This window comes from Hibiscus syriacus, unplaced genomic scaffold, assembly GCF_006381635.1.
Source record: "Hibiscus syriacus cultivar Baekdansim isolate YM2019G1 unplaced genomic scaffold, ASM638163v2 tig00111708_pilon, whole genome shotgun sequence".
Lineage (NCBI taxonomy): Eukaryota > Viridiplantae > Streptophyta > Magnoliopsida > Malvales > Malvaceae > Hibiscus > Hibiscus syriacus.
Window position 1 is genome coordinate 1,597,668 of NW_024063159.1, and position 22,071 is coordinate 1,619,738.

General features: G+C 33.3%; 2 protein-coding genes and 1 pseudogene across 6 annotated transcripts; 2 read left to right on the forward strand and 1 right to left on the reverse strand.

The window, feature by feature from the left end:
* Positions 1 to 790: 790 nt before the first annotated feature.
* LOC120167905 (NADH--cytochrome b5 reductase 1-like) lies at positions 791 to 3,233 on the forward strand. Of its 2 annotated transcripts, none has more exons than XM_039176785.1 (9): positions 791 to 969; positions 1,199 to 1,282; positions 1,425 to 1,515; positions 1,618 to 1,695; positions 2,275 to 2,355; positions 2,461 to 2,550; positions 2,682 to 2,747; positions 2,845 to 2,931; positions 3,026 to 3,232. In XM_039176785.1, exons 2-9 carry the CDS (start codon positions 1,272 to 1,274, stop codon positions 3,116 to 3,118), a joined length of 597 nt encoding a protein of 198 aa, XP_039032716.1. In that variant the 5' UTR covers positions 791 to 969; positions 1,199 to 1,271; the 3' UTR covers positions 3,119 to 3,232. The 2 variants fall into 2 exon arrangements, with proteins under 2 accessions (XP_039032716.1, XP_039032717.1); XM_039176786.1 differs by having other exon boundaries at positions 858 to 969; positions 1,183 to 1,282; positions 3,026 to 3,233.
* Positions 3,234 to 4,556: 1,323 nt separating this feature from the next.
* LOC120168125 (V-type proton ATPase subunit a1-like) lies at positions 4,557 to 14,856 on the reverse strand. 4 transcript variants are annotated; one of them, XM_039176958.1, is made up of 18 exons: positions 14,604 to 14,856; positions 13,606 to 13,650; positions 12,492 to 12,614; positions 12,222 to 12,329; positions 11,405 to 11,518; positions 11,155 to 11,322; positions 10,812 to 10,949; positions 10,400 to 10,507; positions 10,114 to 10,221; positions 9,828 to 9,976; positions 9,225 to 9,378; positions 8,307 to 8,467; positions 7,528 to 7,734; positions 7,254 to 7,437; positions 7,068 to 7,151; positions 5,939 to 6,129; positions 5,793 to 5,852; positions 4,557 to 4,762 (listed from the first exon to the last, which is right to left on the reverse strand). In XM_039176958.1, exons 1-18 carry the CDS (start codon positions 14,745 to 14,747, stop codon positions 4,558 to 4,560), a joined length of 2,451 nt encoding a protein of 816 aa, XP_039032889.1. In that variant the 5' UTR covers positions 14,748 to 14,856; the 3' UTR covers position 4,557. The 4 variants fall into 4 exon arrangements, with proteins under 4 accessions (XP_039032889.1, XP_039032891.1, XP_039032892.1 ...); XM_039176960.1 differs by lacking the exon at positions 14,604 to 14,856 and adding an exon at positions 14,070 to 14,165; XM_039176961.1 differs by lacking the exon at positions 14,604 to 14,856 and adding an exon at positions 14,070 to 14,156 and having other exon boundaries at positions 12,492 to 12,643.
* A 671-nt stretch (positions 14,857 to 15,527) lies between these two features.
* On the forward strand, positions 15,528 to 20,656 carry LOC120168055 (annotated as a pseudogene).
* Positions 20,657 to 22,071: the final 1,415 nt, after the last annotated feature.

Sequence of the window (22,071 nt, forward strand, 5' to 3'; positions counted from 1 at the left end):
TATGTTGACTCAATTTTGAATATAGTTAGGTGGTCATATTGACACCAACCCCATAGTTGGATGGTCATTCAAGTAGTTTACCCTTTAATTTTATATCACCAAAACTTTTTAATATAAATTCTTAAAAATTCACACCCGTCACTGAATCAGACATAATTTTTCTTCTTCTTCTTCTTCGTCTTATTACTATGGTAAATTCTGTATTTAGTACTTAAACTATCAATTTTGATCTTTTTTAGTAACTAAACTTTCAATTTTTTCAAAATCTACCTAATTTTTAGTTTTTGTTTCATTTTAGTGTCTTGCCATTAAAAACTTAACACGTTTTGTACCTAAAATATCAGTTTTAGTCCTTTTAGTACCTAAACTTTCAAAAAATTTCTAAAAATTAACGTTAAATTTTGAACGAGGTAATAAAATGAAACAAAAACTAAACTCTAAGTATGATTTTGAAAAAATTGAAAGTTTTGCTACTAAAACTGACCAATACTAATAGTTTAGGTATCAAATGCATAATTTACCCTTACTACTATTACGAAACTTTGTTTGCCAACCTTAGGTATCAATCTGAGATAAAAATAAATTTAGATACTAATTTAAAAAATGTCGAGTTTAAGAATTAATTTGTATAATAAATAAATTTTCAGACGCCTTAGCATTCTTCCTTCTAATAAGGAAATGCCACGTGTCGAATCAGCTGCCAGTCTTGAAACCGGCTACACTTCTGTACACCCGGAGCAGCCCCACGTTGACCAAATCAAACTTTCAAGGAAGCAGAACAGAACCGAATCTGCCAATAAAAAACATTTACGATCTTTGTCTTCTCGTAGTCCCAAAACAAAAACAAAAACAGAAAAATGGAACATTTTCAATCTCACAGGGTCCAAGTTGTAACCGTAGCTGTTGCCTTGGCTGCCGTAGGTGCTGCCACGGCTTATTATCTTTATGTTTCGAAGAAACCCAGAAAAGGTACCTTTTTTTCTTCTTCTTCTTCTTCATCGTCATCATTCTTCATTATATATGTATATATAAGGAAGAAAATGATTTCAATTGTGTTTTGGGGCTTGTGTTAACAGAGAGCGAAATGGGATTTCTGTATAAATTGGTTTATGGTTTCATTGCTTGTGTTTTTGGGATTGTTTATTCTCTATAATTTCCATATCTCCGTACAGATTACAGAAGGCGCTGTTTCAACCAGCTGCTTGGATCCTGAAGAATTCAAGGAATTCAAGCTCGTTAACGCACTTTTGGGGCTTCCAATTGGACAACATATGAGTTGCAGGTTTCTCATGACTGACTTTTATCGTCATCATCGAATGTTGATGCGTTATTTCTGCAACATTATATTTGTACGTTTCCAGTAATCTGATTGACGATGTATAACCCTAAATGCTGCACGTATTTAATTTTGTTTTCTTGAATAGAGGAAAGGATCAGAATGGTGAAGATGTTATCAAGGCATATACTCCAACAACTTTGGATTCAGATTTAGGGTACTTTGAACTAGTCATAAAGGTTTATATCCAGCATGCAATTGATGCTTTACATTTTTTCATGGTGTAATTTGTGTTCTTTCTTGCTTACATTAGTACATAATTTGGTTTTCATGCACCGTAGATGTATCCTCAAGGAAGGATGTCCCACCACTTCCGGGAGATGCGTGAAGGTGATTCTTTGGCTGTGAAGGGACCCAAGGTAAGTTTGATTACTGCTGTATTACATTATGTTACAAATACTATCTTTTTGTTTCCATGTTTTGGTTTCAAATCCCAGTTGTTGCTCCTTTACATACGATACTAATGTCGAAAACAAATTGGTGGTATTTAGTCTTAACCTATGATATCATGATTCTTCAACTTTTAATAGTTTTGGATTCTTCCTTAAAGAATTATCGATGATTGCAAAGAAAACCGAATCAGTAGTAAACATAGTGATCTTACATATATTTAAGGAAAGCTCTGGTGTAGGACTTTTAATAATGTGTATGTATGTGTGCAAATGCCTTACATTATGTCACTTTGTCTACGGTTGTCCTTTTAAATTATGAAATTGTGGCAAAATACACATTTGGAAGGGGGGAAAAATACACAAAGCACCCAGTGTTTTAGTTCCTTTTATGGGTGAAATAAGGTGACCTTTATTGCAATTTTGAAGCATGTCCTAATGTGTCATATACATTTGTCTCCTAGGAGAGACGTCTAAGGAATCGTATTCTACGATAAATATATGTTTGACTAACGGCTCATAATTTATATGCCTATATGATGCTTTCAGGGACGCTTCAAGTATCAACCTGGCCAAGTTAGATCATTTGGCATGCTGGCTGGGGGCACCGGCATCACTCCGATGTTCCAGGTTGGTTATTTTAGATCAAGGAGCTCGGCTACATCGAATGACTTTCCTTTTCTTCACAAGACTTTCTAGTTGATTTTAGTTTAATAATTTTCAGTTGTTGTTCAGGTTGCTAGAGCCATATTAGAAAACCCAAATGACAAGACCAACATTCATCTTATTTATGCCAATGTTGCTTACGAGGACATCCTGTTAAAGGTGGGTTCCGTTTCTCGATTAATAAAGATTTGCAAAATTGAAAATTCTCAGACCTTGGAGCAACAAAGGGATGCCCGGGACTAGACTGTTTTCTGATAGGAGCAATCTAATTCAAACTCATTGTTTTTCAGGAAGAGCTCGATGAGCTGACCAGTAGATTTCCTGATCATATCTCCGTCTACTATGTTCTGAATCAGGTATACAAGTCAACCGTTCATTTTTTTTTACCTTCTCGGCATCCACATTGTCGATGAGCTCATTTTTTTTCCTGAATGTTTAAAAATCATGGTTCAGCCACCGGAAGGATGGGATGGTGGTGTAGGGTTCATATCCAAGGAAATGATTCAAGCCCATTTCCCCGCCCCTGCTGAAGATATCAAGGTAAATCTTTCATCCATCCCCACTTTCTTTGTCCGACGTATCATTTTATGTAATGGTCGTTGCAGTGATTCGATTTCCCACTCCATTGTTACAGATTTTGAGGTGCGGACCGCCTCCGATGAACAAGGCAATGGCCGCCAATCTTGAAGCTCTCGGATACTCTTCCGAAATGCAATTCCAGTTTTAAGTCTCCATTCTTATGTCATAGCCTGCAATTTTTTAAAATGAATCAAGTGATGGTCAATCACCAAAGGAAAACTCAGTCCATAATATGGTTGGGACTCGAATGATCTTTTAGCATTGGGTTTTCTCCCATAATAATGATTGTTAGGATGCAAACCATTTGATATTTGATGCTGTATTTCATTCCTTGAAATAGAAAATGATCAAATCCCGTAATTGATAATTCAATACCCCGTTTTGAATTTTGCTTGCTTTGCCTCTGGGAAATTACCCAATTTTCCAATTGTGTTGATTTGGGAAATGACCCAATTTTTCATTGATTACGATTTATACTTTAAAGAGTTTTATTAAATGTTTTATTAGCTAATTTTTTTCATTATTTTCGGAGGAGGCAAGTATAACTTCCCACAAATTGTAGTCCAAACGGGATTCACTTAATTTTTTTTTTTGAATAGGATTCACTTAACTTATTTAACCCAAACTGCTTTACTGTTATAACTTTGAGAGAGATGAAATTGATTGATTTGATAGAATGCCAATATGGTCACAATTAATATTAAGTCCTGATCATCTCATGTGATGATGATAAAAAAAACATAGTGAGAGTAATATTATACTAGTATATTTTATGTATAATATTAAATATTTTAAGTTTCAAGCATAACGAATATAAAAAAAAGTTGTATTGGTATAGCATTTTCGTATTATTAAATATTTTATATTTATCGTATCTTATTTTCATAGCCAAGGGGTAGACAAAAGGAAGTGATATTTTTAGCATAATAAAACTCAAAGATCACGCCATTGTCTTTTCATCATTAGGAGCTGCCGAACTTATAAAAGAAAAAAGGTATTGTAAGAAGCAAATGAAGTTATTTTTTGAATTCTCGATATAGCATATCAAAGGCAAAAATAAATGAATTTTATTATAATTATTACAATAGAAATGACAAAAGCCTATTATCTTCAGTATCCATATAGTGCGTGTAAACTTTCCTTATAAATCTAACCCTTTCCACAACCTCTCCAACTGAAGAAACCGAAAGAGTTCCAAACAGAGCTTATATGGAAATAATGAAAGCATATTTCCTGTTTACAACTTAGCTCTAACACACACACCTCTCTCCCTCTTATCCACCCACCCATTTACCCTACTTGGAAGAAATTAAAAAGAAAATTACTCTACATCTTATGACTAGTAGCATAAGGCATTATGTCAAATATATTTTTTCCCTAAAAGTGTGCAAGGATTTCACATTCCTATGTCAAATTTGAGTAGGCACAAAAAGCTGGGATGAGAGGAGCAAACCTTTAGCCAGTCAGATTGTGATTTCTGCAAATATCTATCCCTTTTTCTTTTTGTAACAGCAGCCTCCATGTCAAAATAATGTCATCTCTATCTTGCAAACTCGATGAAAAAAAAAAAGCAGGATTGGGGGCCAACTAATCGTCGTCATCCGTTATCAAGGCAAATGAGAAAGGTTTGAACTTGTATCCATCACCATGGTAGAATTTATTTTGAAATTCTACCCAGTGTAGACGCAAGGCGTGAAGGAAAGCGCTAAGGGTCTCCATCATGAGTAGGATGAAGGCAGTTGCAAAGGCAAAAACTGCTAGCCCAATTAATCGAATCGCGATGTTGTCATACCTGTAGTAATCAGTATTCAGGTCATTACCAAATTAGCCATCAGAGAGTAAACAAACATCAGATAAGAGAATAGTGACCGTGCTTGTACACATTAGGCACATCAAAACATGACATGTAATAGTATTGTAGTTCCAATTCCATGCAAAATACTATTGTTTCCCTATGACATACTGACTAATGCTCCAACTAAAGAGTTCATTTTGAAGTTATTAAGCTCGAGCACAAAAACCATGATTGGCTTGACTGAGAAGCAATACTTCAATAGCCTAAAGTTTGTTGTACTGTATCATACAATAAACAGCTACTTCAGTTTTAATTTATGGCCCTATACGATAAGAATGCAAATGAGGCACATGTGCTCATGTAGCGTTCTGGCCCGGAAAAGAAGTTAAATTAGGCTCCAATCATTGCTCATGCAGCGTTCTGACCCAGAAAAGAAGTTGAATTCGGCTCCAGTCATTGTAGAGTCGAGCTCGAGCTATTGAGCGAGTTGAATTTGGGGATTTTAATACTTAAATAGCTTGTCGACCTAATCGACCTTTTTTATTTTTATTTTTTAATTGATATTGGAAAATCTCAATTTGAATTTGAAGTAAATAATCAAATTTGAAGCAAGTACGAGTGTTGGGCTTATCTTTTACTAGATAAAAGATTAACTAAGCCTAATACAGCAAGTTCAAGCAATTTATTGATTATTATTTTTATCTCAATTTGGGTTGAGTTTTAAAAACCCAAATCAATTTAGTGATTTCATTCACATTTTTTCCACCAAGAAAATTTTATAGAACTCTTGGACCCCCAAAAAAAAACTTGATCAAGCTCGAGCTGAACTTTGAGCCTCAAATTTGAGACAAGCTTCTTACAACATGAGTTCTGTTCAGTTCTCCTATACAGTGGTTTACTTCAATTGTCATGCACCCAGAATCGGAATATATAAACCATAAACTAGCTATGGAACAGGGACAAATGGAAAGGAGTTGGAATATACACGACTATAGCATGCACCATTTATAAAATTAAAAGAACTCACCTCCAGGAAAGTTGTAGGACTTTCTCGTAGAAAACTGTCGATAATTCAGAGTGTGCCAAGCTGTAATGTATTAGAAGCAGACAATAACTTAACATTTATTTAAGAAACAGTGGAAAACATTCAAACTGATAAAACTAGAGGTCTACCTTAAAGCCCAAAGCCGAAGATATGATGCAGTGTTCGAGACAGCACCTAGAACAAACTCAATGGAATGTATCATTTGGTGCACAAAAACCTCACTAAAGTTGAACTCCTCATGATGTTCCCGTGCAGAATCAGGTTCCACATCAGGATCAGACTCGGAGATAAGCATGCCATAGTTGCGACCTTGAAATCTCTAAAACATATTGAAGGAAATATCATCACATAGCAAGATATTTATGTGAACTCTTCTAAATTTATTCTAAAAATCTGAGATGAGAAAGAGAACTAAGCACAAAAAGTCTTCTAGTGCGATTACTAATCACAAAAAAGTATCCAAAAATGCTTTAAACATGCAAAAAGGAAACTAAGAATTCTTAGTTGTCATTATGCAGATCAAAGTTAGAAGCATTTAATAATATCTTGGAAAACAAGAACCGGAAATACCAATTATATAATAATAGAACATCCCTAGACTAATACACAATTATTGGTTCCCATGCGATACACCAAAATTTAAAGGCACTTGATTATCCAAAACTCCACATCATAGCCACATAGTCAACACTAATCGAAATTGAAGTAAGAGTTATTCAAATCATTTCTTTTCTGAAACAGAGTTTTCGATATAATTTATAATTCAGTTAATGTTGAACCAGATGCTAGCACACGCTGGAAAGGGTTATGGTAATCAAAATATTTGGCACAAAAAATTATGATCTAAGGAGCTTATCCAACCCATGTTACAGCCGATGCAATTTACAGTCTTGCAAACAGATTGTAATCTCTAAAGAATGGGCATGCTCCGCATAGATGAAAATGTTTACAATTTGATTACCAATCTTATACTCAATTCTTCACTCATTTACGTTTAAACCATTATCCAGGGGAGGATTTACCAATTGAGAAATAGCAAAATATTACAGGATAAGAAGATAAGTCAACAAAATCCACATGGCATGCCAACCATTCAGTTCAACACTCTGGCTGGCTCATTTTAGAGGGGAATTTTATTAGGAAAACAAAACCTTAAAAGTAAACTAGCTAAGTATTATAAAAAAAATAAATGTTAGTCGTATAAGCTATAAAAATTAGCAAAATTGCTTAATGAAAGAAAACTCAGCAACAGAGTACCTCGGAATGAAGCTTCTTCAAAATAAAAGGTTTAGGAAAAAGCATCCACGGAACTGCAACTAATGCCAAAAGTAGCAACACAATCTGTGCACGCGTTAAGCAACAATAGACAGCTGTGAAGTCTTGAAACATAACAGCATGGCAAATAACAGTCTGCAACAGTAACCAGAAGAGACAAAATCATACCTGAAGTGGTCTCTGGCCCCAAAACAACTCATTATCACCAAGATCATCAGTGGGACTCAAAAACATATAGATCATCACATGATAAAGGTCCGCTTGAGAGCCAGTGCACCACTTGATTATAATGAGAAGCGAAAGATAACCAAAAAGGGAGTTGAGAAATATAATCTGTGGTACAAACTGATACCTAACAACAAGATGCAAAGTAAGTTTCAGTTCCATAATATAAAGAAAGCAAGTGGAAAACAGGTTACAAGTCGGAGGAAGAAAAACAGACCTAATATCCAGGGAGTTGTGAAAAAAGCGTGCATTGAAATAACTTAATATGATTCCTAGGTTCATCTGGGCCACACCCAGCAAAATTGACATCTTCATTTTAAGAGAGTTAAGAAAAGGCAACTCTGAACGACTTCCACGCCAACTTGGATCCAGACCAAATGGGTATGGATCTCGAAATTTGATTAAACCGACAGAGTGTGCACCACTGAAACAAAAAATATAACAGTGGAGTACCAAAATTAATTGAAGAAAAAGAATGCTCATCTTTATACATGAGAGATTGTTAGTCTGCCCGACTACAGCTAATCTGAATCTCAAACATTTGTACAAAACCAGTGGTTTAAGTTAGTATGTGCAAACCGAGTTAGTCTCCCTTTGTTAACACATTAAAGTTACAACCAAGATATTTGCACATAACTTAGAAATACCAACTCGGGGTTGAAAAATATAAAGAAAACAAGAAATAAACCCAACTGATCTTATCATAAATAAACATAAAGAAGATCGGTAAAGGTTGATTCAAATGTGCAGTCCCCAAAGTATAAAAAATAAATTTTATTTCACCTGCACTGCAAATACTATCCACAAATACTTGCAGAAAGAAAGAAATAGAAAACCATTGAGAAATCAAGAAAAAGTTTGCATCCAAAATCGCAGTTATGAAAATTAAAAAAGAGGTGCTTCCAAAAGACGCTAGGACAAAAGAAGACATCTGATTAAATAGAACATATTTAATCTTTCTAGTAAGTAATGAAATCTAAAAGTAGAAATATGAACCTGCAGGTTGCATCTCGGCACTTGTAAGCAGAACCACCAAATATGTAGAAGGGAACAGAGAAGAATTCATTGTAAATCAACCCACAATAAATTGAAAAAAGTGACATTAAAAGGAGTACGTAACGCCCCCCAAATAGCATCTCCATAAAGCTTCCAAGTTTCTGTAAGGTATCAAACGCATAAATTAGATTAGTATACATGCTACAGATAAACTTTGGCCAGGTTAAAAGTGACACAATAATTATAACCATTTAGCAGCAAAATCATAGAGCATAAAATGTTATCCTATCAAGAAATGTAAATTACTTATCTATAAAATAAACTAAGCATGCCAACAAAGAAGGGAAAAAAAGAAGAAATAATCATCACACCCGAGTCCTCATTAACTTATTAGTGTAATAACATCAATTCCATTCCAATTTCCTTTCTCACTTTGAAGCAGATGCTTTGCTCTTTCACTGAAAAGTAAAATGAAATCTTATAGTCCTCTGTTTTCCCAAGATCCAGTCCTAACAGGATTCTTGATGGGTAATTTGACCGATAGGCAACAATAATAGGAGAAAATGATATGTTGCAACATTAGTCACACACTAAACAGAACAGAGGAACATTTCCATTTAGAAGATATTCATAAACCTGTATTTCAGATTTTTTTTTACCGATCAGACCAGTTTCCACAGTATGACATTATCAATGGGTCAGCTCAACTATTCAATCATCATTGAAGTAGGAATTAGTAATTAACTATAAAATGAAAATGTGTCAAAGTCTAACTAAAATGCTCCAATCAGAAATCCTACCCTTTAAGAACAATTTCCTGTCCAGTATTCATACCATAACCATAACAGTTTCTGTATTATACACATAAAACATTGCCTGTTACTTTCATCTCTAAAAATGATATATTTGCAGACATACCTGAGCACTGAGTCGGCTTTCTCGAGCTATGAGGACCAATGCTCCTAATAGCAAGCATATTCCATGGCCCCAATCGCCAAACATCACCGCAAAAAGAAATGGAAAAGTAATAACAGTGTATACTGCAGGATTTGCCTCCTGATATCTAGCAACACTGCAAAATGTTCTCATATTACTATCCTGATATCAAGTAAAAATTGCAATTCTAAACATATAAACAGTCTATGCTGAAAATACTATGGTTTATCAAATTGATCCAGAATAAATGAAGTAGTAGTCAGGAAACAGAGGAGATTCACCTTTGACATATTACAGTGCCATTAGATAAATTTTTTAACAACTAGATCTATGGTTAGGAAGCAAACAATGTTGGCCGAGCAACAGGAGTCATCCACCACCTCCCAAAAAGAAAAGAAAAAGCATCTTATATTTACCATCTAAAACATAAACCATCCATATACTTGAAAGTTATAGATGAACACAATAAGATTCTTAATACAAGATAATCAACCTAATTAAAATGAGTTGCTTATACAATTTTGTCGAAACTATCAACATAAAGCATGTCGAGTTAAAGCAGCAAAGTGTAAAGCTAGAACTCACCCATATGCATCAACAATCTCCTGATATGCATTTGTGAAATGGTTGGTTCTGAAAAATGTAGGAGGTGATTCTACAGCATCCATCACATGAAAAATTATACCAACTTGTGAATTGCTATCAACTGTTGCCCGTTGCAGTGCTTCTTGAACCTGTAAGGCAAAGAAACCTATTTCCTCAATTCTAAGGCCAAAAAGCTATAACAGAAGATCATTGTGGAAAAGAGAAAAAAATGATAAATGCTAGTTACAAAGAAACTAAATTAAGAATGATGATGCATAAGAGATACCTTAGGTTGTGCAAATATAGGGCACCATCCCTCCCCAACAAGACATTTCTTTGTAACATCAAAATTCAACATATTCAATGTATCAAACACAGCTTTCTCCCTTCGTACCTGGTTTAAAACAAAAAAGAAATCACAAGGGTCTTAGTTGAAAATACTACAGCATCAAATTTATCCTACTTATAGGATTTTCATATGCTAGTTAAGTAGTTTTGCATGTCGAGATGTTCATTTTCCTGGCAGAGGAAACAAATATACGAGACAAGCTGCACTCACAAGTACATCTTACCATGCTCATCCATTGTGTTAGATGGTATCCAATTGAAGTCAGAACTTTATTTTGATGGCGAATACTGGCATCCAATGTGACCTCTAATTCAGAAAGGCGTGACAAGACCTATGCCAAAAAAACAAAACATTAACCAGAAAAATTCAGATTTCTATAATTCCAACTAATAACAAGCATGTGAGAAATATTGATAGGCAAGTGAAAAGGTAAAAAGAACCAAATTAAATTAAAGTTCGTATTTGCTCTTTTATATTCCAGAACAAAAGAGACAATATATTTACATATAACAGTTGGGTGATCTCCTCAAAGAATCAAGAATATCCATTTAAGGCTTGGTTGTGAAGCTGCATACTTGTGCTTCATATTTTCAGCTGGAAAACAAAATAGTTAACCTCCTAGACGTTGCACTTACTTCTCTAATTATTTTCCTTTGTTTACTGAAGTCATCAGGAACAGGATAGCAATTAGCACCAAATGCTTCACAAATTTTCAAAATCTTTGTTCTTGCCTGTTCTCCGGAGAAAAAAACTACAAACACTGTTTTCTCTACCTGCAAAGATGAATAGAAATGGAAAATTGTAAAGTTGATATCAATGCTGCATCAATGTAGCTAGAAAAAAGAAATACAATAAACCTCTTTGGATGTAGACAATCCAGATAAAGAATTGTACCAGATAACATAACAACTTCCAAATGAAAATAACTGATATAATATTTAGCAACACAATAGGTGACTATGAGTAGGAAAATGAAACCTTTTCAGCTGATAAAGGATCCATGATTTCTTCACCAGCCGGTGCCTGATTGAAAAGCATATTACCTCTGGTAGCACGAAATAACATCCTCTCAAATCTTAGAGCCTTGGATTTACAAATAATCCCGCTGATGAATCTTAACCCAGATTGGTCTGCAGTCCTCATTTCCTGTACGGTGAATAATCATATAGTAGATAGAACCATAAAATAGACTTGAAAAAAAGCAATTAATCACAGGGTCAACAACTACCTGTTCAATTAATGATGATGCCTCGTCATAACTATGATTAGAGTGCACATTCTCAGTTAATTCCCTTTCCTCGGCAACAGCATAGTTATTACCAGACACAAGAAAACTACCTGCCTGGAATTTGAGAAATATGTATCAGAAGGCATTCAATATTCAACACAAAAAATTGGTTACCTAAATATTCCATAAATGTAGCATTAAAAATATAAACTGAAAAGAGTACACATATTCGACAAGGTTACATATCAATACCACAGATAATAGTATTCACTTCATATTGTCACTTCCCTTGTTATCTTTACTATTTTCTTTCCATTTCTTCCCTTCTGGTTCATCTATTAGTTTACTATCATGTTTCAATGAGCAAGTCACACATACGGTCATCAAAGAGCTTAATTTCTTGTAAACAATGGCTTGAATACGAACATGTTATAAAGTTTAAAACTATTCACTGACACAATGGCTTTAGAAATTCAATCATATGGTGGAATAATAAAGATTAGATGTCATTTAATGGAGGAAGAAAAGCAAAACCCTCAAATGACTGTTAGCAGTGAAGAAGGATAGAAATCATTAAAAAAATGCAATAATGCTATGTTATTCTGGAACTTGAATTTTGTTGAAGTACCTGTGTCCGAAACCCATTTTGGACATATATATGAACATGGGAATGGGGATATGACCTTTTAAGTATCCTCAAAATACAAATTTAGAACGTACTTGAATCTGATGCTCACACCCAAATCCGAATAACACGAACAATTGGTAACCACAAAAGAAATATAAACATATAAGAAGAAATGAGTCAGAAATTCACCTTTAGCAAAACTATCTTGAACTCCAGGAGCTCATTGTATGTTTGTCGAAGTTTTTCACTGTTGGAGTTCATTTCAATTAGCTCATTTTCATGCTCGGCAAGTAGTATCTGAAATTGTAACAAAAACAAATTTGATAATCCTTATTCGAGAGTAATAATTGCATTAACTATTATTGCATTCAATAGATTATTACTTTATGTAAGTGGTGGAATAACAGAAAACACACACAAAGCAAGTCAAAGTGGGGAATGGAAGTAGAGAAAATGAACCTCTAATTCCTCCAATTCCACATCCGGCTCCACAACAGGGTGTATTGAGGATTGTAGGCCAGCTTTAACAATTTGGTCTTTGAAAAACCGTAGTTTCCTTGACATTTCTCCACAACGCTTCACCTGTTGAGACCTCTGAGGAATTAAGGGAACTACAATAGTTGGTAATCAGAAACTATAGTGTTTTTTTTTCTGATAAAATGGGAGGCCTTGTTAAAAATCCCCTTCATAACTGTCAAGCTACAAGAGTGGCTCAACGGACATTGGAAGGAGGAAAAGAGTGCCTCAAAATTTTATTGCATAGATACCACGTACAAGAAGAGTACAATACCACCAAACACAACCTGACTACCACCTCAAAAATGACCAACATTAAACTACAGAAACACAGCAATTACCAAACCCAACTCAAGAAAACTATATCCTAAAAACAATCAACCAAATGCAAGCATAACACAATTAAAAAGAGATATATCCAAAATAAAGTTGACATCAATGAGGCATGATTAGCAATTTCCTTCTATGTAAATATCAAAATAAGCCAAGCATAACATAATTAACAATCCACAAAAGCATAGTAGAAAGGGGTCAAACTGCACCATGGGAAAATAAATTCTACACCACTTCTAATAACGTCACCTTATATAAAGGTGCCAACTAGCTAAGCTAGTAGTGTCATTTGGTCTATAAAGTAAGAAAGAAAGAAATAGGGACAATTCCAAGCTTCTCTATGGATGAGGAGGTTAACTGAAAGGAAGGGAAGGGCCAGCCACTGGAGATAACAAAAATGTTGACTTAGTCATTCTCCTCTCATGACTTAAAAGGAAGAGAGTTAGTAAATAAAACTGATGCTTAATATGCAAAAAAAAATTAAACCAGCATCGGTTTATTCATCCTAACTGTTCACTACAACCCAAAAGGGATCAAACAAACAAGCCAGGCCAGGCCAGCATATTCAGTTTGATTCATTCTGAAGGGAAAGGAAATATTAAGAATTGAAAGAATGCCCAACTTTACTGACCATGCACAATTGTTAATCAGTACTTCATACTCAATCATTAGAATACACATTAATAATCGATAACAAGGACACAGAATTAGGCTTGGTAGATACCTGATTAACAAATGCTCTTTGGAAAGGACTTTTCTCAGCGTTTAGCTGCCACATGGGAGACAAAGCATAAAACCATTAGCATATTTAATTGATGATAACAAAAGCAACGTTCTAAACTTGTTTAACAATTAGCAGACATGCAGAACCTTGCCCCCCACCCCCAAAAAAGTAAAACAAAGGTTTACACTGCAAGACTCATGAAATCAACAGAAATTTGAATCATTAGGTTGATAGAAAGTCATTTTAAATACATCAAATCAAATGCTCAGTTATTATCAAAGCACAATCCCTTAACATTTTGGCATGAAATTGCACCTCTAAATAATCTGTCAACTAGATAGTTGTGGTGATTCACACATAAAAATGTGGTTATATTTTGATATGGAGCAAGCTCACTGAAAATATTAAATTCTATTTTACATTAGGGAAATTCAACACTAGGTATAAAATTATCATGGTATTACCTACAAAGGAACACACTACAAACTGCCATGATAAGTTCAAGCGAGTCCTAAAGATGCTTAAATTCCAAAATATCTCCAACAAAGTCATAAACAAAAAGATCCCTTAATCAGAAAATATTTAATAGGATAACTTCCTTGCTCTGAGTCTAACGCCTGGCATACCTTAACTAGATCCGCAATAGTAACACATCTCAAATCAAACAGGGTACTGATATACAAAACTGATTCAGCGAGAATCTCAAATCCTCGTCAAACTCAATCACTCAAATATCAAATCAAATCCGCATCGACTTCAACACACATTTTAAAAGCAGGAAAACATTAGCAACCAAAAAATCGAATAACAAGCTCTCCCACTATAATTGAACGTAAAATTCAACTACTTAAAAAGAGAAATTTCATTTCCAATCGATGCCAAACAAATAAGATAAACGGAACAAAATCCTAAATTAGCCTTCGCATCAAAGAAATGATTAAAACTAAAGCAGCATGAGCACAAAAGAGAAACGGATCTGAGTATAGATAAAAACATACATCTCGGAGCTGGAGGAGACCGAGTTCACCAAGATAAGAAACGGCTCGGTGAGCGGACTCGACAGGAATAATGAGTTGAACAAGCGTCATTTTCTCCGACCGCATCAGATCCATTGGAGACAAGTTGTCTACGAATTTATCCATCGTTTACCTTCTTCTCCCTCTCTCTCTTGACAATCAAACGGAAATAAATGGGGTTTGAATCTGAGTTTTTAGATTTGAATACAGTTTTTTTTGGCGGTTTACGAGAGAGTAAGTGTGTTTGTTTTCAATTCCCAAATCGCAACTGCCATTGAAGATTTGAAACTCTCATAAATAGGTAAATTCGATTTTTTTTCACTTTTTAAAGGAAGCAAAAAAAAAAAATTGTTAGTTAATTAAAGGTCATAGTCCAGCAAGGAGTTTGCCATGGGAATACGGCGCAGTTTCGGATCCTTATGATTAAAGCAGTTGACTTTCTTAGTGGTACGAGGTTCATTTTTTTCATAGATTAACTAAATTATTTTGGCTTATATAACAAATTGGTTTGTTTTTAATATACAATGAATAAAATATTATTTTAACTGATATTTATTTGAAAAATTATAGTAATCAAATAAGTATTTATGCATTCTCATATTAATTATTTATATGTGCAATAGTTTTAAGGATAAACTATACCAATTACCGCTTAACAATAACTCATTTTCATTTTGACCACAATTTTTGAAATTTGTCAATCATGTTATTCAACTATTTAAATGTATTTAATCATACTATTTTTCGTTAACTGTTGGAAGTGTTAACGCGGCATTTAGTAAAATTGGTATAATCACATATTTGGTCACTCTTACTTTATATTCTATCAATTTGGTCCTAATTTTAATAAATTAAAATAAATTAATTTTCCAATTGAATGATGACAAATAAAATTAAAGCATCAAGATGGGGGCATATGACTCAAACATAGGCCACTTGGGAGAAAAGAAGGAAGCTCAACCACATTGTTTGGTTTAAAATAGACTACATGTAATATATATCTTATATCTTAGTATAATCTTAGATTTTTAATATTATATATATCTTAACTTAAATTCACATCTTAATATTAAAAATATATTTTATTATTATCTTAACTAAAGTAAAAATATATATTTTAGTCTAAATTTATATTTATATTTTTTAAATTCATATCTTAAATTCATATTTTTATTTTCTAAATTCATATCTTAAATTCATATTTTTATTTTTAAAATTTATATATTTTATTTTTTAATATATTTTTGAATTCGTATATTAAGAATTTAAGATTACACTAAGATATAAGATATATACAACATGCAGTCTACTTTGAACCAAACAATTAACTTGACCTGGTGGTTGAGCTTCCTTCTTCTCCCCCAAGTGGCCTATGTTTGAGTTTTATGCCCCTCTTTGGAAGATTAATTTTATTTTAATATATTAAAATTGTGATCAAAACTTGTGATCAAAATAAAACTGGGGTAATAGTTGGGTGATTAAATACATGGTTTACCCTATTTTTTATTTACTTAACTATGACAAGTACTTCTCTATATTTGACTTTTTAACTTGCAGATAGTGACGGTTATATTTTTAATTATAGAATTATAAAATTTATTTCAGTAGAAAAAAAAAAAGAAATTGTTTGATTAATTTATGTTGAATTTTGAAAGGGAGTTAGTGGCGCCTACAACGAAGCAGCTGATGAGAAGGCCTATCCGACTTGTGAACCTGTTCCTTGTGATCAATTCAATGCTGATTTAGCAGTAATTACTTCAACTCTTCTTTTCTCATTGGTAAATATTTCGTTTCCATGTTAGAATTTAGAAAATGAGACGCTATTTTTTTGAAATTGTAAGCATATTCGATTAGTCTTCATTAAGAACGGATTTTAATTATTGCTTTTAATTAGGCTGTTGAAAAGTGGTTAGTGGATGGAGCAGTATTACCAATCGAGAATTCCTTGGGTGGCAGTGTTCATCGAAATTATGACTTCATGCTCCGCCGTAGCTTGAACATTGTTGGGGAAGTTAAGCTTGCAGTGTTAGAAAAATTGCACTTAATGATATAGAAAACAATAATGATTAAAAATATCATTATAAAATATTAAAGGGATATAACGAGTTTTCTGTTTTAATAATCTGAGACGAAATCAATATTGAGAAAAATCAAACAAAGAAGTTAAACTTCGTAAAGTAATTCAAAATTAAATAGAAAGAAAAATACTCCTTTTATTTTGATCAATTGAGATCGGAATCAGTTGAGGTCTGTCACCACATAGTTTTCTTAGTACAAATTTTCGGTCACTCCTTTGGTGTTCGAGTTCGTTGGTCGTCTGTCTCCCAGGATACAACAACTTATGATCAACTAGAATAGCACATCTGTAGAGATCATGAACGATCCTTGCCTTCGACTATCACTGGAAAACTAGGAAGAAAAAGAATATTTTATAAGGAGAGAAAATATTTTTCAAGAGAATAAAAGTTATTGAATTCTCAGATGTGAAGAATTTAATATGTTTGCTCACTATTTATAGTGGATTTTCAAGAGAGATTTGATCCAACCAAATATCTTTAATATTCAACTTTAAACAGATAATAATATGTTTTAATTTGAAATATACATAAATATATAATTATCTTTAATATTCAAAGTTAAAAAAGGTAACAAATACCTTTTTAAATTGACATATTCAAAGAGTAATTATCCTACTAATATTTAAATTAAATAATATATTTAATTTGCAATAATCAAAAGATAAACTCCTTTTATTATTCAAACTTAAATATATATTATTTTAATTTAAAATATACAAAAATATATAATTATATTTTAATATTCAAAATTAAAAAGATAACAAATACATTTTTAAATTGATTCATTAAAAGAGTAATTATCTTACTAATATTTAAATTAAAAAACATCTTTTAATTTACAATAGTAAAAAAGGACTATAAATTTAATATAAATATTAAATCTATCGATTAAATTCACCCTTTTTCCAATATGCAGTCCGTCATTGCTTACTAGCCAATCATGGTGTTAGAGTCGAGGACTTAATAAGGGTTCTTAGTCATCCTCAGGTATGATCAACGATTGACGATAGGGGAGCATGCCTGTGTAAGTTTCAAATCATCATATATTTTCGATATTTTTCCTCATAATTTTTATTAATAATAGAACTTTATAAGTTCGCTTGTTAACATAATATTTGATATATTTGACCTGCTTGTTGACTAAGTTTCTTCTTGTTTTTAATATTATTTTTTCATGTCGATCACGTTCAGGGGCAGAGCATAGTGAGGGCCCAAAGGGGCCCCGACCCCTATGAAATTTGTATAATTGATATAATTTTGGTCTATTAGTATTTTGGTTCATGTAAAAATAAATATTTAAATTAAAAAATATTAAAAATTATTAAATATTTAATCAAGTAGGACCGAACTAATAAAGGATAATCCCGTGTTCTCAAAATTTTTGGTCTAATAACAATTTAGGTCATTGTAAGTCTTAATATTACACAGATTAAGTGTTATCTTGTGAATTTTGAGTTTTTTTCTTTTTTTATAAATATAGATATATGTACAAAGACTCACGATTATTTAACAATGAACGTTCATATCCCCACATGAGCAACGCTCAAACAGTAGACCTCAAGGATAACAACAATCCCTTAATCACTAAGGTTGCTTAGTTCATGCTGAATTTTGAGTTTAAATATTTAGTTCTGGTTTCGTCCCTGATCACATTCCAGGCTCTATCTTAGTGTGAGTACACGTTAACAAAGATGGGGTTGAGTAGAGAAGCAATTGATGATACTGCCCTTGCAGCAAAGGCGAGTCTTGATTTGAGCATAGAAAGTACAATGACATGAAAAATTATGTAAGCTTTGTAGCTGTTTGTTCCAAAGGAAGTGCATTATGTACTTTGGTTGTCTATGCATTGCATATATGAGGTAGGCAGTAACTGCATTATCTGGTTCAGTTCAGGTGGCTTCCTTAGTCATTCAAAATTGATAAAATATATTTTTAGGGTAAACTATGTATTTAGTCATCCAACTATTCTGGTAGTTTCGTTTGGTCACCTAACATTTTTTTCAAAATTATCACTTAACTTACATTTTTATTCCATTCTGGTTACCCATCATTAAAAAAATAAATAGAGTCACTTATGCGACATTTTTTTATTTTTTCAAAGACGATGTGATATTAACACATGTCACCGTTAATATTTTAATGACAAGTGATAAAAACGGAACAAAAACGTAAGTTTAGTGATGATTTTGAAAAAAAATGTAGCAGGTGACCAAAACGGAACCGCATGTGGTTTCCGAGAAACTAAAAGATACGGGAGCTTTTGCAAGTTCTACGGCTGCAAAAACATATGGACTGAACATTCTTGCTGAAGATATTCAGGTTTATGTCGATCATATTCGTTTTGTGTGGGATTTGTCAGAGCTTTGACATCTGGTATTCCTCCCTTTTTTGACAGGATGATTGTGACAATGTTACTCGATTTCTGATGCTGGCCAGGGAACTCATTATTCCTGGCGTGGAGAAGCCATTCAAGGTTAGCCTTTGAATCATTGTTGCATGCTCATGAATTATCTATTAATGCTGAATTTATGAATCATTGTTGCTCATGAATTTTCTATTAATTTGCAGACTAGTATAGTTGTCGCACTTGAGGATGTTCCTGGTGTTCTTTTCAAGGCACTTTCTGTTTTTGCTCTTCGGCAGATCAACCTTACAAAGGTCTTTTTAATATAAATTCTGTGTGGATTCTTCAAGTTACTTTGCAAATCTACATTTAAAAGGGTGCATTAAAATCCTATATTTATTTGTTACCATTGACCAGATTGAAAGCCGTCCCTTGGGGAACCAGCCTTTCAGACTGTCTGATGATAGCAACGGTAATTCGAGTAAAATATCACTTTTTTGGTTCAAAGTGGCTTTTACTAAAATTGATGAATTATATATACCGTTTTTCTACAACCAACCATTTGGGTTTTGCCTAAACGGACTTCAAGTTAATTCGTTGTATCAGATATTTTGACTGCATTTTCTATGTGGACTTGGAAGCATCCATGGCTGAGAAGAGAGCACAGAATGCCCTAAGACATCTACACGTATATTGCTCTGCCTCTTCCATAACCATTCAAAAGCACTGGTTGTTAGAAATCTAACGAAATGTTCCCTGGGCAGGAGTTTGCAACTTCCTTGCGTGTTCTGGGGAGCTATCCAGTGGATACTACCTGCTATGAACAAGTTTGTGTTAGAGAACTTTACCAGGTAATACACATAGTTAAGGGGTCTTCTGTACATGCATACGTATACAAGTATGTTCCTAACGCAGAACTTTATCGATCAATTCAACACTTGCAACTCATTACATAAGATGGAATTTCCGAAATTGAGAGAGAAGATGTTGATAACAGAAGGGACACTGCACCATGGACGAAAAAATTAACCAAAAGACTGAAATAATTTCAAAATCTAAACTTCAAAATAACAATTCCTAAATACATTAAAATAGTGATTAGGATTTTATTTTTAGGTGTAATAAAATAATAATTAATAATTTAATATTTTTAACTGTTTATTACAAAATCAATAATTTAGTAATTTATCACATTTTTTTATTATTTATTCTTAAATTAGTAATTTTTTTAATGAAATAATTTTTTAAGATAACTACTAAAAAATTATATAAAAAAAGTTAACGAATTGTTTGTGGACTTATCAAGTCAAATTGAACTTTTCTCGTCTCAATTCATTAAGATCTCGAGTTGAGTCAATTCAATTGGAGCTTTTACTGAATTTTGATCGAGAGAAGTTCGAGCTACTCAAAACTATACCGTACTATAAATCATTCACCTCATTCCATGGAAAGTGAATACAAGGCAATACCAAACGACAATTCTTGTTAGCATTTAGCAGGTGATAAAGGGATGGCCATACTTAAGCGGGCAGCTTAATAGAAAAACCATGGAATCCAAATCCAAACTTACATTGCGAAAAGATCAAATGTCTGATCCTGTAAGCACAAGTTGAGGCCATGGCCCTCTCATTTTACATATCCACATAAAAGGAAAAGAAAGGGAAAACATGCGTGTTCAGACATTATCGTAACTACAAACATTCGCGAACATTGCAGCAAAAAGACGGTTTGAGTACCTGAAATCTCTGTCCAAATGCGAGAAAACTCAGTTAGAGATATTAAGATAAGAAAACATGGCATCAATGCAATTTTGATAAAAAGGTGTTATCGGCATGCCTCATGGTTGCCTATTTCTGTGGCTTCTTCTACAACACCCCAATCTTCTTCAGCATGTTCCCGTTTTTCTTCTTCAGCAACTCGTCATCTGAATCTTCAGTGTAAGGTGAGCTAAACTTTCCCTTAACCGGATTATAACTGCTATCCATTGAACCAGTTCTCTCCATGAACCTCCAATTATTACCAGCTGAAAGCAAGGTCCGACTCGTTGGAGTTCCCTTAAAAAATACCCTGGCCCAGGAACATACAAAACTACCCACGATATGCTACTGGCTCTGAAAGAAGAGAGCATGCAATCTATCCTTATCGTGAGACTTGGGTGGGTTCATGTCGAAAAGAGCATTTTTTTTATCTTTTCATCCAAAACACTCGAATTAAGCATGTTATAATCGGACATGGATATAAGGGGGAAAACTCCTCTGATAGGAAAATTATCTGATACACTACCATCATCACGATAAAGACTTACAAAGAATTCAGTGACTTTCTTACTAAGGATATCATCTGTTACGTTTATCGATCAACCAAAATAAGAAAAAAAAAGTGAATTGATTTTTAAAAAATTATGGTGGAAGGAACTCAAGAATAAAACTTTTTGCATAATGATTTTAGAGGGGGTGCGACTTCTAAATTAAGTTTACATCTACTATTTTAACATCCAAACTAAGGATTTTTTAAATTTACTAGATTTGCTAATCTTTGAAGATAATGTTTAATCTTACAATAACACACAAGGTTTATACAAAAACCTTGTTTACACTCTCCATAAGAAAAATTACAAATTTAGCAAATAAAAGAAAACCTCACAAAGACAAGTACGTTTGCACAAATTCAAGCACTCATTCAATTCATACTTGAGCAAAAATAAAACAACTTAGTGTATTACAAAGAATATGACAATTTTAGCTCAAAATGTTTTTGGTGTTGGTTTGATATTTCAATAATTTTTCTTGTTGTTCTCCATTTGAATCTTGGTCCTTTTTATGTATTTTAATACCGTTCTAGCCGTTTGGAGCCGTTGGTGGTTGATTAGAGGCGTTAGATTTATTAATTTTGAGCATTAAATGCTCACCTACATCTTTGATATTGATATCGAGTAGTGAATATCAATACCAAGCATCCTAACGGTCAAAATTATAGTAGTTGAAACCCTCGATATTGTTGTCATTCAAATAAGTATTGATACTAACCT

Excerpts from the sequence above, each read along its gene's own strand:
- LOC120167905 (XM_039176786.1), top strand. The coding sequence starts at position 858 with ATGGAACATTTTCAATCTCACAGGGTCCAAGTTGTAACCGTAGCTGTT. Across the intron at positions 2,551-2,681 it reads ACGAGGACATCCTGTTAAAG|GAAGAGCTCGATGAGCTGAC; the intron begins GTGGGTTCCGTT and ends ATTGTTTTTCAG. Across the intron at positions 2,748-2,844 it reads TCTACTATGTTCTGAATCAG|CCACCGGAAGGATGGGATGG; the intron begins GTATACAAGTCA and ends ATCATGGTTCAG.
- LOC120168125 (XM_039176958.1), bottom strand. The coding sequence starts at position 14,747 with ATGGATAAATTCGTAGACAACTTGTCTCCAATGGATCTGATGCGGTCG. Across the intron at positions 12,330-12,491 it reads TGGAATTGGAGGAATTAGAG|ATACTACTTGCCGAGCATGA; the intron begins GTTCATTTTCTC and ends TTACAATTTCAG. Across the intron at positions 9,379-9,827 it reads GAGATTGTTGATGCATATGG|TGTTGCTAGATATCAGGAGG; the intron begins GTGAGTTCTAGC and ends AACATTTTGCAG.